The following is an 18,414-nucleotide window of genomic DNA, read 5'->3' as shown; positions in this document are numbered from 1 at the left end:
ATCCTTAATACAAGGCATTATTTTTTAAATAAAATGACAACAAAGTATCGGTTACCATAAATAACTTATCCAGCAATGGGTTTACCATAAGTCGTATAGTCGCCAAAAGAAATATCGCCAAAATCCGTGCAACCGTTTACTAAAGTAGCACCAATTATTTTAATAAATGGAAAAGTTCTATATGTTTTAATTAATGCATAATAATGAGGCTGTTCGCACATTTTTTAGACGATTTTGGTAAGCGGTAATAAAAAATCATTTGCTGCAAAAGAAGTACAGTCAAAAGTCGTTAATCCGGACTCGTCGGGACTTCGGTGATTCCGGATTATCGATTTTTCCGGATTATATATCATCAGTTTAAATATGGTAAGATGGCATGCAGAAATTATAAAATTAAAAATATGAAACCGTAATTTATGAAATAAAGAACAATTATGATCTAAAGGGTATCAAAATTTACAAAAAGAAAAAGCTTAATATTTATTTGTTTAGTTTATTAAACATTTCTTTCAATGTAAGTTGCTTAAGTTGCTTCGTTTCATGTGATAATACTTTCTCTTTAATTCTATTAAATAGACATAATTTCTTGTTTAGTTACAAAACTTGTTACTTGTTTAGTTCCTATAATTGCTGTGTCGAGAATACCGACTAATTTGTCAATCGAAATTTTTTCGTTTTCAATAACCTCTGTGTCGCTTTCTTCACTATCGGAAGCGAATTATTATGACGAGGAACTTGATTTAAATCATATCAAAGACGGAGTACATCGAGATGAAATACTACGTTTAGTAAGGAATTATAAGCCAAATAAAATAAAAACATCTGCCCTGAAGATAAGGATAGTGCTGACAGATCAACTTTCAATTCATTGCGCGGCACGACGTCCCCCCCCCGCAGAGCAGCGCGAAATTGATAAACAGATTTTCGGATTTCGAAATATACTTTCGCTTTGTAGATCCTTTACATATTAGTAAATATATATCGGAAATTCTGTTTGACATAATCGAAAGTTCAAGCTTACTTTGCTCTAACAGTCTGCAAAAAATAATAAGGCGGATCCAATTCGAAGATTAAGGAACAACACAATCTGCGACATTAACTGAATTAGATAATTTTAGCTTAGCTTATACCGTCCGTTATACATTAAACGCCCATGCGTAAACGTATTATGCGCATGCGCACACGCATATTCGCCGCCGCAAAGGTCTTACGCGCACGCGTGAACGCCTATGCGCATGCGTCAACGCGACGCATGCGCAGAAAGTTTGTAGCTTTGAGGTCCGCATTATAGATCATTCCGGATTATGGGTGTACGAATTAACGACTTTTGACTGTAATTGCAATTGTACTATGTTTTTAAAAGTCAAAATTATCGTCTGTGGCTTGAAAGTTTTGTTTTTATTCAAAATGGCGAATTTAACAAAGCAGTGATTCGAAGGCTACATTTACACTCTTACCGAAGAGAAATATGCATACTCCGTTATCCAAAAACGATGTGAGAGCCATGGTTTTGTGATATCTAAAGCTTCGATAGGTAATATCATCAAAAAGAAAGGAAAAAAACGTCAAATTGGAGCCTCAAGTGTGACAAAAATTCCAAACAAGTATCCAAGGAAAAAACGGACATCTTCGACTATTGGTTCGACTATTGGACATCTTCGACTATTCCAAACAAGTATCCAAGGAAAAAACGGACATCTTCGACATTCGAAAAATCATTTGCTGCAAAAGAAGTACAGTCAAAAGTCGTTAATCCGGACTCGTCGGGACTTCGGTGATTCCGGATTATCGATTTTTCCGGATTATATATCATCAGTTTAAATATGGTAAGATGGCATGCAGAAATTATAAAATTAAAAATATGAAACCGTAATTTATGAAATAAAGAACAATTATGATCTAAAGGGTATCAAAATTTACAAAAAGAAAAAGCTTAATATTTATTTGTTTAGTTTATTAAACATTTCTTTCAATGTAAGTTGCTTAAGTTGCTTCGTTTCATGTGATAATACTTTCTCTTTAATTCTATTAAATAGACATAATTTCTTGTTTAGTTACAAAACTTGTTACTTGTTTAGTTCCTATAATTGCTGTGTCGAGAATACCGACTAATTTGTCAATCGAAATTTTTTCGTTTTCAATAACCTCTGTGTCGCTTTCTTCACTATCGGAAGCGAATTATTATGACGAGGAACTTGATTTAAATCATATCAAAGACGGAGTACATCGAGATGAAATACTACGTTTAGTAAGGAATTATAAGCCAAATAAAATAAAAACATCTGCCCTGAAGATAAGGATAGTGCTGACAGATCAACTTTCAATTCATTGCGCGGCACGACGTCCCCCCCCCCGCAGAGCAGCGCGAAATTGATAAACAGATTTTCGGATTTCGAAATATACTTTCGCTTTGTAGATCCTTTACATATTAGTAAATATATATCGGAAATTCTGTTTGACATAATCGAAAGTTCAAGCTTACTTTGCTCTAACAGTCTGCAAAAAATAATAAGGCGGATCCAATTCGAAGATTAAGGAACAACACAATCTGCGACATTAACTGAATTAGATAATTTTAGCTTAGCTTATACCGTCCGTTATACATTAAACGCCCATGCGTAAACGTATTATGCGCATGCGCACACGCATATTCGCCGCCGCAAAGGTCTTACGCGCACGCGTGAACGCCTATGCGCATGCGTCAACGCGACGCATGCGCAGAAAGTTTGTAGCTTTGAGGTCCGCATTATAGATCATTCCGGATTATGGGTGTACGAATTAACGACTTTTGACTGTAATTGCAATTGTACTATGTTTTTAAAAGTCAAAATTATCGTCTGTGGCTTGAAAGTTTTGTTTTTATTCAAAATGGCGAATTTAACAAAGCAGTGATTCGAAGGCTACATTTACACTCTTACCGAAGAGAAATATGCATACTCCGTTATCCAAAAACGATGTGAGAGCCATGGTTTTGTGATATCTAAAGCTTCGATAGGTAATATCATCAAAAAGAAAGGAAAAAAACGTCAAATTGGAGCCTCAAGTGTGACAAAAATTCCAAACAAGTATCCAAGGAAAAAACGGACATCTTCGACTATTGGTTCGACTATTGGACATCTTCGACTATTCCAAACAAGTATCCAAGGAAAAAACGGACATCTTCGACATTCGAAAAATCATTTGCTGCAAAAGAAGTACAGTCAAAAGTCGATAATCCGGACTCGTCGGGACTTCGGTGATTCCGGATTATCGATTTTTCCGGATTATATATCATCAGTTTAAATATGGTAAGATGGCATGCAGAAATTATAAAATTAAAAATATGAAACCGTAATTTATGAAATAAAGAACAATTATGATCTAAAGGGTATCAAAATTTACAAAAAGAAAAAGCTTAATATTTATTTGTTTAGTTTATTAAACATTTCTTTCAATGTAAGTTGCTTAAGTTGCTTCGTTTCATGTGATAATACTTTCTCTTTAATTCTATTAAATAGACATAATTTCTTGTTTAGTTACAAAACTTGTTACTTGTTTAGTTCCTATAATTGCTGTGTCGAGAATACCGACTAATTTGTCAATCGAAATTTTTTCGTTTTCAATAACCTCTGTGTCGCTTTCTTCACTATCGGAAGCGAATTATAATGACGAGGAACTTGATTTAAATCATATCAAAGACGGAGTACATCGAGATGAAATACTACGTTTAGTAAGGAATTATAAGCCAAATAAAATAAAAACATCTGCCCTGAAGATAAGGATAGTGCTGACAGATCAACTTTCAATTCATTGCGCGGCACGACGTCCCCCCCCCGCAGAGCAGCGCGAAATTGATAAACAGATTTTCGGATTTCGAAATATACTTTCGCTTTGTAGATCCTTTACATATTAGTAAATATATATCGGAAATTCTGTTTGACATAATCGAAAGTTCAAGCTTACTTTGCTCTAACAGTCTGCAAAAAATAATAAGGCGGATCCAATTCGAAGATTAAGGAACAACACAATCTGCGACATTAACTGAATTAGATAATTTTAGCTTAGCTTATACCGTCCGTTATACATTAAACGCCCATGCGTAAACGTATTATGCGCATGCGCACACGCATATTCGCCGCCGCAAAGGTCTTACGCGCACGCGTGAACGCCTATGCGCATGCGTCAACGCGACGCATGCGCAGAAAGTTTGTAGCTTTGAGGTCCGCATTATAGATCATTCCGGATTATGGGTGTACGAATTAACGACTTTTGACTGTAATTGCAATTGTACTATGTTTTTAAAAGTCAAAATTATCGTCTGTGGCTTGAAAGTTTTGTTTTTATTCAAAATGGCGAATTTAACAAAGCAGTGATTCGAAGGCTACATTTACACTCTTACCGAAGAGAAATATGCATACTCCGTTATCCAAAAACGATGTGAGAGCCATGGTTTTGTGATATCTAAAGCTTCGATAGGTAATATCATCAAAAAGAAAGGAAAAAAACGTCAAATTGGAGCCTCAAGTGTGACAAAAATTCCAAACAAGTATCCAAGGAAAAAACGGACATCTTCGACTATTGGTTCGACTATTGGACATCTTCGACTATTCCAAACAAGTATCCAAGGAAAAAACGGACATCTTCGACATTCGAAAAATCATTTGCTGCAAAAGAAGTACAGTCAAAAGTCGTTAATCCGGACTCGTCGGGACTTCGGTGATTCCGGATTATCGATTTTTCCGGATTATATATCATCAGTTTAAATATGGTAAGATGGCATGCAGAAATTATAAAATTAAAAATATGAAACCGTAATTTATGAAATAAAGAACAATTATGATCTAAAGGGTATCAAAATTTACAAAAAGAAAAAGCTTAATATTTATTTGTTTAGTTTATTAAACATTTCTTTCAATGTAAGTTGCTTAAGTTGCTTCGTTTCATGTGATAATACTTTCTCTTTAATTCTATTAAATAGACATAATTTCTTGTTTAGTTACAAAACTTGTTACTTGTTTAGTTCCTATAATTGCTGTGTCGAGAATACCGACTAATTTGTCAATCGAAATTTTTTCGTTTTCAATAACCTCTGTGTCGCTTTCTTCACTATCGGAAGCGAATTATAATGACGAGGAACTTGATTTAAATCATATCAAAGACGGAGTACATCGAGATGAAATACTACGTTTAGTAAGGAATTATAAGCCAAATAAAATAAAAACATCTGCCCTGAAGATAAGGATAGTGCTGACAGATCAACTTCCAATTCATTGCGCGGCACGACGTCCCCCCCCGCAGAGCAGCGCGAAATTGATAAACAGATTTTCGGATTTCGAAATATACTTTCGCTTTGTAGATCCTTTACATATTAGTAAATATATATCGGAAATTCTGTTTGACATAATCGAAAGTTCAAGCTTACTTTGCTCTAACAGTCTGCAAAAAATAATAAGGCGGATCCAATTCGAAGATTAAGGAACAACACAATCTGCGACATTAACTGAATTAGATAATTTTAGCTTAGCTTATACCGTCCGTTATACATTAAACGCCCATGCGTAAACGTATTATGCGCATGCGCACACGCATATTCGCCGCCGCAAAGGTCTTACGCGCACGCGTGAATGCCTATGCGCATGCGTCAACGCGACGCATGCGCAGAAAGTTTGTAGCTTTGAGGTCCGCATTATAGATCATTCCGGATTATGGGTGTACGAATTAACGACTTTTGACTGTAATTGCAATTGTACTATGTTTTTAAAAGTCAAAATTATCGTCTGTGGCTTGAAAGTTTTGTTTTTATTCAAAATGGCGAATTTAACAAAGCAGTGATTCGAAGGCTACATTTACACTCTTACCGAAGAGAAATATGCATACTCCGTTATCCAAAAACGATGTGAGAGCCATGGTTTTGTGATATCTAAAGCTTCGATAGGTAATATCATCAAAAAGAAAGGAAAAAAACGTCAAATTGGAGCCTCAAGTGTGACAAAAATTCCAAACAAGTATCCAAGGAAAAAACGGACATCTTCGACTATTGGTTCGACTATTGGACATCTTCGACTATTCCAAACAAGTATCCAAGGAAAAAACGGACATCTTCGACATTCGAAAAATCATTTGCTGCAAAAGAAGTACAGTCAAAAGTCGTTAATCCGGACTCGTCGGGACTTCGGTGATTCCGGATTATCGATTTTTCCGGATTATATATCATCAGTTTAAATATGGTAAGATGGCATGCAGAAATTATAAAATTAAAAATATGAAACCGTAATTTATGAAATAAAGAACAATTATGATCTAAAGGGTATCAAAATTTACAAAAAGAAAAAGCTTAATATTTATTTGTTTAGTTTATTAAACATTTCTTTCAATGTAAGTTGCTTAAGTTGCTTCGTTTCATGTGATAATACTTTCTCTTTAATTCTATTAAATAGACATAATTTCTTGTTTAGTTACAAAACTTGTTACTTGTTTAGTTCCTATAATTGCTGTGTCGAGAATACCGACTAATTTGTCAATCGAAATTTTTTCGTTTTCAATAACCTCTGTGTCGCTTTCTTCACTATCGGAAGCGAATTATAATGACGAGGAACTTGATTTAAATCATATCAAAGACGGAGTACATCGAGATGAAATACTACGTTTAGTAAGGAATTATAAGCCAAATAAAATAAAAACATCTGCCCTGAAGATAAGGATAGTGCTGACAGATCAACTTTCAATTCATTGCGCGGCACGACGTCCCCCCCCGCAGAGCAGCGCGAAATTGATAAACAGATTTTCGGATTTCGAAATATACTTTCGCTTTGTAGATCCTTTACATATTAGTAAATATATATCGGAAATTCTGTTTGACATAATCGAAAGTTCAAGCTTACTTTGCTCTAACAGTCTGCAAAAAATAATAAGGCGGATCCAATTCGAAGATTAAGGAACAACACAATCTGCGACATTAACTGAATTAGATAATTTTAGCTTAGCTTATACCGTCCGTTATACATTAAACGCCCATGCGTAAACGTATTATGCGCATGCGCACACGCATATTCGCCGCCGCAAAGGTCTTACGCGCACGCGTGAATGCCTATGCGCATGCGTCAACGCGACGCATGCGCAGAAAGTTTGTAGCTTTGAGGTCCGCATTATAGATCATTCCGGATTATGGGTGTACGAATTAACGACTTTTGACTGTAATTGCAATTGTACTATGTTTTTAAAAGTCAAAATTATCGTCTGTGGCTTGAAAGTTTTGTTTTTATTCAAAATGGCGAATTTAACAAAGCAGTGATTCGAAGGCTACATTTACACTCTTACCGAAGAGAAATATGCATACTCCGTTATCCAAAAACGATGTGAGAGCCATGGTTTTGTGATATCTAAAGCTTCGATAGGTAATATCATCAAAAAGAAAGGAAAAAAACGTCAAATTGGAGCCTCAAGTGTGACAAAAATTCCAAACAAGTATCCAAGGAAAAAACGGACATCTTCGACTATTGGTTCGACTATTGGACATCTTCGACTATTCCAAACAAGTATCCAAGGAAAAAACGGACATCTTCGACATTCGAAAAATCATTTGCTGCAAAAGAAGTACAGTCAAAAGTCGTTAATCCGGACTCGTCGGGACTTCGGTGATTCCGGATTATCGATTTTTCCGGATTATATATCATCAGTTTAAATATGGTAAGATGGCATGCAGAAATTATAAAATTAAAAATATGAAACCGTAATTTATGAAATAAAGAACAATTATGATCTAAAGGGTATCAAAATTTACAAAAAGAAAAAGCTTAATATTTATTTGTTTAGTTTATTAAACATTTCTTTCAATGTAAGTTGCTTAAGTTGCTTCGTTTCATGTGATAATACTTTCTCTTTAATTCTATTAAATAGACATAATTTCTTGTTTAGTTACAAAACTTGTTACTTGTTTAGTTCCTATAATTGCTGTGTCGAGAATACCGACTAATTTGTCAATCGAAATTTTTTCGTTTTCAATAACCTCTGTGTCGCTTTCTTCACTATCGGAAGCGAATTATAATGACGAGGAACTTGATTTAAATCATATCAAAGACGGAGTACATCGAGATGAAATACTACGTTTAGTAAGGAATTATAAGCCAAATAAAATAAAAACATCTGCCCTGAAGATAAGGATAGTGCTGACAGATCAACTTTCAATTCATTGCGCGGCACGACGTCCCCCCCCCCCGCAGAGCAGCGCGAAATTGATAAACAGATTTTCGGATTTCGAAATATACTTTCGCTTTGTAGATCCTTTACATATTAGTAAATATATATCGGAAATTCTGTTTGACATAATCGAAAGTTCAAGCTTACTTTGCTCTAACAGTCTGCAAAAAATAATAAGGCGGATCCAATTCGAAGATTAAGGAACAACACAATCTGCGACATTAACTGAATTAGATAATTTTAGCTTAGCTTATACCGTCCGTTATACATTAAACGCCCATGCGTAAACGTATTATGCGCATGCGCACACGCATATTCGCCGCCGCAAAGGTCTTACGCGCACGCGTGAATGCCTATGCGCATGCGTCAACGCGACGCATGCGCAGAAAGTTTGTAGCTTTGAGGTCCGCATTATAGATCATTCCGGATTATGGGTGTACGAATTAACGACTTTTGACTGTAATTGCAATTGTACTATGTTTTTAAAAGTCAAAATTATCGTCTGTGGCTTGAAAGTTTTGTTTTTATTCAAAATGGCGAATTTAACAAAGCAGTGATTCGAAGGCTACATTTACACTCTTACCGAAGAGAAATATGCATACTCCGTTATCCAAAAACGATGTGAGAGCCATGGTTTTGTGATATCTAAAGCTTCGATAGGTAATATCATCAAAAAGAAAGGAAAAAAACGTCAAATTGGAGCCTCAAGTGTGACAAAAATTCCAAACAAGTATCCAAGGAAAAAACGGACATCTTCGACTATTGGTTCGACTATTGGACATCTTCGACTATTCCAAACAAGTATCCAAGGAAAAAACGGACATCTTCGACATTCGAAAAATCATTTGCTGCAAAAGAAGTACAGTCAAAAGTCGTTAATCCGGACTCGTTGGGACTTCGGTGATTCCGGATTATCGATTTTTCCGGATTATATATCATCAGTTTAAATATGGTAAGATGGCATGCAGAAATTATAAAATTAAAAATATGAAACCGTAATTTATGAAATAAAGAACAATTATGATCTAAAGGGTATCAAAATTTACAAAAAGAAAAAGCTTAATATTTATTTGTTTAGTTTATTAAACATTTCTTTCAATGTAAGTTGCTTAAGTTGCTTCGTTTCATGTGATAATACTTTCTCTTTAATTCTATTAAATAGACATAATTTCTTGTTTAGTTACAAAACTTGTTACTTGTTTAGTTCCTATAATTGCTGTGTCGAGAATACCGACTAATTTGTCAATCGAAATTTTTTCGTTTTCAATAACCTCTGTGTCGCTTTCTTCACTATCGGAAGCGAATTATAATGACGAGGAACTTGATTTAAATCATATCAAAGACGGAGTACATCGAGATGAAATACTACGTTTAGTAAGGAATTATAAGCCAAATAAAATAAAAACATCTGCCCTGTGAAGATAAGGATAGTGCTGACAGATCAACTTCCAATTCATTGCGAATTTTATGTAATTTAGTTTTGTGAATACAATATACATCGTCTAAAAAAATGTGTGAACAGCCTCTGTAATAACAATAAATAATTAATTCTTGCTTTAATTAGCATGTAATTGTAATAATAAAAAGAAACAGTAAGTATAGTGAATTTTCTGCACTCAAATCACTAAATGTTTTACAAAAGTATATGCATAAAATGAATGAATTTTCAATGATAAAAAAATCGAAAGCATATCTTCTTTGAGGTAGATAGCACTTTCGTGCTTTGTAACTAAACAAAAATAAATACGAGACAAGTAGATTTACAAAAATTAAAAATTAATTATTCCTATCCATTATCTTCCAAGTGCATCAATGAGAAATTGAGTTCTTGAAGCCGATTAAATGCAGCAATCGCAGTTACGTTGGTTAATGTTAAAAGGTACGTTGTTTAATGTTAAAAGAAAATCCCCCTAGTTAAAGGACAGTTGCAAAACTGTGTCCACTGTAAACAAAATGATAAACGTTGATTTAAATCTTAAGAAAGCGAAAAAACGCAATGTGCATCGTCTTCTTCCAAAGCATATCGCTCAACGCAGGACACGCTGCAGAATTCTATATGAGAAACACTTATCCAAAGAAAAATGGAAAACAATTGTCACAATAGATGAAGCATGGGTGTATTTAAATGATAGTAACAAAAAAAAAGAGCCATTTATTATTATAAAAGGGGAGAAAAAAATTTAAGTACATGGTTCAAAGAATCGAAAGAAAGTTTTTCTAAGGGATTCATGATTGTTGCTGGTTTTTCTTATAATGGCAAGTTAAAAATAAAGAGAGTGCTAAAGAATGTCAAGATTAACTCCAAATACTACCAGGAACATATTTTATCGGCAATTTTTCTGAATGAAATATCGCTATACCCATAGTGCCATCAATCTGTGAGACTCTATCAGGACAAAGCTAGCAGTCACACATCAAAATCCACTGTAAATTTCCTAAAAGAAATGGAACAAAAAACTGGTATCAAGGCCATACCCTTCACTAATATCCCTACTAAATCTCCCGATCTGTAACCTATGGATTTTTGTGCTTTTGGACTTTTAAAAACTGCATTATCCATCCCCAAACCCTATAACAGGACTCTGGAAAGCTGTTCGGGAGGAATGGGATAGAATACCTCTTCTGCCACTTCAAAAGGCATTATTATCTTGGAAATTGCGGTGTCGAAAGATAGTTCAGAATAAGGGATGTCAAATACAACATTTAAAACACAAGAATTTTATGTAATTTAGTTTTGTGAATACAATATACATGGTCTAAAAGAATGTGTGAACAGCCTCTGTAATAACAATAAATAATTAATTATTGCTTTAATTAGCATGTAATTGTAATAATAAAAAGAAACAGTAAGTATAGTGAATTTTCTGCACTCAAATCACTAAATGTTTTACAAAAGTATATGCATAAAATGAATGAATTTTCAATGATAAAAAAATCGAAAGCATATCTTCTTTGAGGTAGATAGCACTTTCGTGCTTTGTAACTAAACAAAAATAAATACGAGACAAGTAGATTTACAAAAATTAAAAATTAATTATTCCTATCCATTATCTTCCAAGTGCATCAATGAGAAATTGAGTTCTTGAAGCCGATTAAATGCAGCAATCGCAGTTACGTTGGTTAATGTTAAAAGGTACGTTGTTTAATGTTAAAAGAAAATCCCCCTAGTTAAAGGACAGTTGCAAAACTGTGTCCACTGTAAACAAAATGATAAACGTTGATTTAAATCTTAAGAAAGCGAAAAAACGCAATGTGCATCGTCTTCTTCCAAAGCATATCGCTCAACGCAGGACACGCTGCAGAATTCTATATGAGAAACACTTATCCAAAGAAAAATGGAAAACAATTGTCACAATAGATGAAGCATGGGTGTATTTAAATGATAGTAACAAAAAAAAAAGAGCCATTTATTATTATAAAAGGGGAGAAAAAAATTTAAGTACATGGTTCAAAGAATCGAAAGAAAGTTTTTCTAAGGGATTCATGATTGTTGCTGGTTTTTCTTATAATGGCAAGTTAAAAATAAAGAGAGTGCTAAAGAATGTCAAGATTAACTCCAAATACTATCAGGAACATATTTTATCGGCAATTTTTCTGAATGAAATATCGCTATACCCATAGTGCCATCAATCTGTGAGACTCTATCAGGACAAAGCTAGCAGTCACACATCAAAATCCACTGTAAATTTCCTAAAAGAAATGGAACAAAAAACTGGTATCAAGGCCATACCCTTCACTAATATCCCTACTAAATCTCCCGATCTGTAACCTATGGATTTTTGTGCTTTTGGACTTTTAAAAACTGCATTATCCAAACGTTGTCCCCAAACCCTATAACAGGACTCTGGAAAGCTGTTCGGGAGGAATGGGATAGAATACCTCTTCTGCCACTTCAAAAGGCATTATTATCTTGGAAATTGTGGTGTCGAAAGATAGTTCAGAATAAGGGATGTCAAATACAACATTTAAAACACAAGAATTTTATGTAATTTAGTTTTGTGAATACAATATACATCGTCTAAAAAAATGTGTGAACAGCCTCTGTAATAACAATAAATAATTAATTATTGCTTTAATTAGCATGTAATTGTAATAATAAAAAGAAACAGTAAGTATAGTGAATTTTCTGCACTCAAATCACTAAATGTTTTACAAAAGTATATGCATAAAATGAATGAATTTTCAATGATAAAAAAATCGAAAGCATATCTTCTTTGAGGTAGATAGCACTTTCGTGCTTTGTAACTAAACAAAAATAAATACGAGACAAGTAGATTTACAAAAATTAAAAATTAATTATTCCTATCCATTATCTTCCAAGTGCATCAATGAGAAATTGAGTTCTTGAAGCCGATTAAATGCAGCAATCGCAGTTTGTCTTAGTGTTCAATGAGCAGTTTTGCCAAACTAGAAATCTGAATGCAGTTTATTATTGTTATTATGTCTACTTTTAGGGCTTTTGAGATGAAACTGACGGTTTTGTTTTCAGAAAGTAGTTTGTAAAAAGATAATAGTGGAATACGCTGGCTGCAAAAATGTGAGTGGTACCCTCTAGAACATGGGTGTCTAAACTATGACCGTTTGAGGGTCGCCTTGCAAAGGAAAAAAAATTGTGGGGCAGCATTGCAAAGAAAAAAAAAAAAAAATTGCGCGGCCATACATACAATATTTTTTAATAGATTGAAATAAATTGAAATAAAAATTAGCTCTATGTTGTTTTATTAAAATAAATCAACTTCTTTTTATTATTAATTTTTTTAATTTGAATTAGATATGTATAGGTACATATTTATTATTAATTTGTAAAAGTTTCGTTTCATTTACTTTGGATTTCACAAAGATGGAAAAAATTCAAATTAATGAGATGGATGAATTTGCTTTTATTGAACAAGCAAATCGATATCGGGTTCAATAGACGAGGTTGCAATTCTTAATGCATTTTTAAGATGTTTATCAGCGATGTTTGTCCTATTTTTGATTTTTGTATGCTTTATTCTTGAAAATAATTGTTCACAAATATGGATACTGCCAAAAGCTGAAGACATTAATAAAGCATGATTGTGAAAATTAGGATAATTATCGCGGGGTAGGTAATCTTTATAAAACTCCAGTAAAGAAACATTTTCAAACTTTTCTTTCAGTTGAATGTAACTTTGCAGTTAATACATCATGATGCACTAAGATGTTTTTATTAAAATTTTTATTTCAAAATAAATGCTGACGAATCAGTTATATATGAATCAAATTCAACATTTATTTTTTTAATAAAAATGTGTAAATTTAAATACTTTCATAATTTGCGTTTGGGCCGCACTTTAAACACCCCTGCTCTAGAATGAAGAAACCCAGAATAATAAAGTGAGATTACGAAATCAACAGTAAACATACGCAGAAGTAGGTTTAATTTCTGGCATGGAAATTGTGAAAGCACCTGATCATTTTCTTCAGTTTCCCGTTGCTGAGGAGCTAAAAGCGGGTGGAGAACACCTGCAGAAGATAGATTTTACCCTATCCGACTAGTATGAGAAAATTTGTCGTTAACATTCAAAGTACAAAGGAAGCTTTGATATGCCAATAGCAAAGTTCTTTTATAGTTCTAGTATTTCATTCTGTGGCAGTGCTTATCCATCTTTTACGATATGACCAAGTGCATATTCCTAAGTAGAAACAACTGACGGATATTGTATACACACCTCTATAAATACCGAATGGCTGATACTGTGTTGAATGATTAACGTATGCAATTTATGAATATTCTGTTTATTATCTTAATCTTTTACGAAATAAGTAGTATCTATTCAGAAATATTTCAAAATTCTTCACAGGCGGGATACTTATACTTGGCTTAAAAGAATTCACAGATATTGTGAAGCCACAAGTACCCACCCGGAAGTACGAGGTAGAAAAGCCTGATAGATTGTTTTATAATTATTCTTTCAAGAAATAATTCTTATTTCTTACAAATGCCAGAAAGTCATGATGATGGCAAAAAAGTGGTTAAGTGATAAATAATAAGATAATTAAAAAAATAAAACACTTGTTGCAGCTGTTAAAAGCGTACTATAGTTACGCTCGCTATGTTCGAAAAACTAATTGTCCTAATAAGTTTGTGAAATTTCGTTAACACTAGTGGCTGATGCTAATATTATGCAAACTTATCAGAAACAAGTAGATACAATCAAGCAAAAACTCGACGTGAAATGATAGCTCATATGCTTTATTCAATTCCATAGTATCTGAGTTCTCCAGTGAGCAGCAAGAATGTGCTAGGACACATCACTTCATGACACATCTTCTCAAACAAAATCAACTTATCTTCCTTGCACGTACTTCTTCGCTGAAGTCTTAAAAAATGTTAAACATCTGCATGGTGGTCTAATTTCAATAAAACAACTATAATAAAGATTTCATAACTTAATTTGCTGAATGATAATACTGCTTGCAAGTACTCATAAATTTTAAAGAATATTCTCCATCTTTTTTTATTTTATTTGCAAAGTATTAAGCAATTCTCTGGATTCTAAAGCAGCAGCGAAATTGATCTTTTATCATAAATTATTTTGTAGAAATTGCCAGGCTGAACTTGAATGGTGAAACTGCCGCTATGTAACCTTTGAATAACCTATATTAACGTCATGACTCAACTTTACTTGTAAAATACATTTCTGTGTACAACTTATAATACTCTAATAAATTATTTAATGAGTTTCTATCCTACCGATTTTAACTGGTGGTTTTAACTACTTTGGCACAAACTTGCCAGCCTTGTTTATATTACAGCTGAGCTTTTATGACCACACTGAGATTATTATTTCAGAAACAGATCATTTAAGTTTAACATTTCAGGAACAGATAACAAATCTTTTTTAATGTTAATAACGCTTAATAGCTTTTTTAAAACAAAAAAAGACTTGATTTTTTAATACTTAAAATATTTAAGGTTGACACAGAAATTAGGTATTTGCTGATCGTTTTAATGAACGTGCATATGATGACTTTGGTCTGATTTGAAGGCGATTGTCTTAGTGTTATAAATACCAATGTTTATTTATATTGTGTTTATTTTAGGGGTGGCCATCAGTGGGAAGTGGTCTTGATGAGAAGGTATACAGGTTACTATTAAAGCCAAACATATTTATTTCTAATTTCCCTATAAATCCTATCATTTTTATCCATCTAAATCGAATTTTTTTAATTATTATCTGTGTTCCAATGGGTAATGTACTTTAATTAATGTACGGTTATTAATATTACAAATTTAAACTTTTAAGTACATGTTGTCTCCTGTCCCCAAAGAAAGTTTGAAAACTGAGCGCAGACAGAGTGGGTGGTACTAAGTGATATAGTATTCTCCACTGAAACTGATTTTTCTGAAATGTTGTAAAAAGAGTTAGTAAGCTAATCTAGTAAACCTGAGGGATCAAAAGGGGAGATCAAAATTAATATTACATAAGAATGAACAACACGAGAGTTGTATGCTTGGATAAAGCTTCTCGAATTACAAATGAATAGACGTTATTGCGATTAAAGAATTCTTTATAATTGGTCTTTGAAAATTTCAGGAGTGCTTATTCACAGCTTTCAAATTTACTGAAATGCAACACTACTGGCAAAAATGAAACCCAGTAAAATGACGACATCTACGACATAGTCTAAAAGGTTTAGAAGCGGCGAAAACAACTGTTAACGAAAACCACATTCAAGAGGGCAAAGAATCTGACGAAAGACAGGAGGACTTGAAAAATAAGTAAGGATTTTTTTAATTGTTAATTATATAAATATATTGTTAAAAATGAACTTTTGTTAATCATCTAACAAAAAGAATTACAAAGATGTTTTAATTTGTACAGTTATTAAAACTATGTGTATAAATGTAGCAGCTTTAAAGGCCTTTAGCAAAGACTATTATGAGTATTAAATTTATATAAAATTATTCCTAATCATCATTCAATAAATAATATCAATCATTCATTTCCACAATTTTATGCCAATCATCTTGAGATAATCATCTCTCAAGATGATTGGTTTATTCTCTAATAATGAAATGTAGACTGCTATCGTTTCACTGTTTGTATGATGAGTGGTACTACAGCGTGAGTAGGATATGTTTGGAAATATTAATCGTTTTTTAGTTTTTTATAACGAGAAACACAAAGTGGTAATTAAACAATTATGATGAAATTTATGAATTTCTTATTATATATTTAAATTGAGAATTCAAACGGATTCCTAATTATCGAGTTTGTTGACGTCCACACTAGTTTATGAATATCTTTCATGGGTCTAGTATATAGGCTGTTTATGCAGTGGAAATGAAAATTACAAATCTATTAAAATTATGTCAGTTTTATACCGTCTTTTTTCACTTTTTTGAGCATTTAAGAAACAGCACTTTAGTATTAAACCGATCAATATTTTTTTTTTAATTTAATGCAAGGGTGACAAATAAATTTTTTAAATATTTAGAATAACACTAATTGTGTAAATGATTTTTAAAAAATGCTTTGTATACCTGAAGTGTTCTTCCTGGTTTGGCTTTGAACCGGTTGCTCTTCTGATGAACTGGACGGTAACTGTGGCGGTTGCGGTTCTAGTGAAGTCTGGACATCCATATCCGAGGTGGAACTGTCCACATATAACCCTTTGCCCATCGTGGAAGTGGACATGGGTGTAAAATCCATGTTTCTTAGCAAGAATTCAGATTCGTCAAGGTCGGACATAGAATGGAGTGCGGTACAAGTGTTCGTTATGACTTCTAGCATGCTAACGGAAGAGTTCTGTTCCTTCCAGATTTACGGTGACGTCAAACTGTGACGGAAAATGATGATCCCTTGGAATATTTCACGTTCTCTGGCTGCTTTCCTGAGTAGTACCGTTTTCATTTTTCAGACAGAGTTTAGGCACCTCGACCGACATTTTCTGGCTTTTGAAACCATTTCACAGCCTGGCTTTAGATTCCCTTTCCTTTGCGACAAAACACGAAAAAAAATTAGAAATAAATATCAATTTTTTCATCTTTGTATCAAACAGAAATAAGAACAAGGCATCTTCATACGATATGCACTGCCAGGCTCATATTTTTTCTTTTTTTATAAAAATGTTTCTTCAAGTCACCACCAAGGTTTTACTGCTGGAATATTTTTTTAACTCAATGTCAACATACACAAAATACTTTCCTTAACTCTCTTGCAACCGCCATATTTCTAATAAAAGCACCAGAGATGAAAAAAACGGCAGAAATATCAAAATTAATAGCCATTTTTTAGATGTTTTCTCCGTCTTTTCTTTCCCCCAGCACTTTTAAATTAACACCCCCTATATGCCGGGATAGATATATATATCTATCTATCTAACTATAAAGCACCTTGGCTACTTCGGTAGCATGCCACACGTTGTAGTATTCGAGAAAAGGAGAGGGGGCTGGGGGAAAAAAAAAAAAAAAAAAAAAAAAAAAAAAAAAAAAAAAAAAAAGCACCTGACATTTTGGATTTTTGACTGGAGATGTTTCGGGAGTTTAGAAAGGATGGGCAAGAGTCTCTGCCAATCACGGAAGCTGAAATGACGTCACGCCTCGCGTCAGACCACTCACGGCAATTGATATAAGGGTGCAGAAATAAAAATGGGGATGAAACATTTAATGTAACTTACTTCTCACATGTTTCTAACCGCAATTTTTTAAGAAAGAAAATGAAGGTAGAATAAGTAAGGATTTGAATAACTTTTCTCATTTGTATCATTTTGCTTAGTAAATAAAGCTATTTATTCTCTGTAGCGGTTTTTAGGGGCACTGAGTACTAGGAAGTCGAGCATTGCATGAATGACATCATCAGCAGTATATATACATATCACTACTAAAAGTGTTCAGTTATGCAAATTTGCACCTTATATCGGGAGGCTTAAGTGCCTTCCTATAATCCCAGGAAAGATTATATTAATGAAGAAAATTGAATTACTGCATTACTTGGAATTTAAGCTACAGCGGAATATTATAACTATAAAATTGTAAAACATGTTTAAAATATACCAGCCTGGAAGTACCGCAGTAAAACTTTAAAACTGTCATAATAAAAAATTAAATTGATTTTATAGTAGGCATTGACAAAAAGCAGATATTTTTATTTGCATTGTGAATCTTCTTGAGATACATTATCTCTTTCTCGTCTTCACTTTTATAATCTGAATTCTCATCGTCATTATTAGATTAGAGCATATCATGTTCAGTGGCATTTAAACAAAACA

General features: G+C 33.3%; 2 protein-coding genes across 3 annotated transcripts in view; one reads left to right on the top strand and one right to left on the bottom strand.

Annotated features, from left to right (window-relative positions):
- Positions 1 to 17,594, bottom strand: part of LOC118182420 (uncharacterized) — a 65,304-nt gene extending 47,710 nt beyond the window's left edge. Inside the window, exon 1 of the mRNA XM_085811521.1 lies at positions 16,688 to 17,594. Within this exon, the coding sequence (XP_085667647.1) occupies positions 16,688 to 16,937 (250 nt within the window). The 5' untranslated portion in view covers positions 16,938 to 17,594. The remainder of the gene's footprint in view (positions 1 to 16,687) is intronic.
- LOC118182422 (histone deacetylase 8-like) overlaps positions 1 to 18,414 on the top strand; it is a 183,367-nt gene that overhangs the window by 62,264 nt on the left and 102,689 nt on the right. For both annotated transcript variants that reach the window (XM_085811523.1, XM_085811524.1), the window contains exon 2: positions 15,738 to 15,922. The gene's annotated coding sequence lies outside the window, so the exon portion shown is untranslated. The remainder of the gene's footprint in view (positions 1 to 15,737; positions 15,923 to 18,414) is intronic.

Source organism: Stegodyphus dumicola, chromosome 2 (genome assembly GCF_044657685.1).
Source record: "Stegodyphus dumicola isolate Sdum_Otavi_A_Nest chromosome 2, ASM4465768v1".
Lineage (NCBI taxonomy): Eukaryota > Metazoa > Arthropoda > Arachnida > Araneae > Eresidae > Stegodyphus > Stegodyphus dumicola.
Note: the sequence above shows the minus strand (reverse complement) of the source record. Positions and strands in the feature narration are given on the sequence as shown.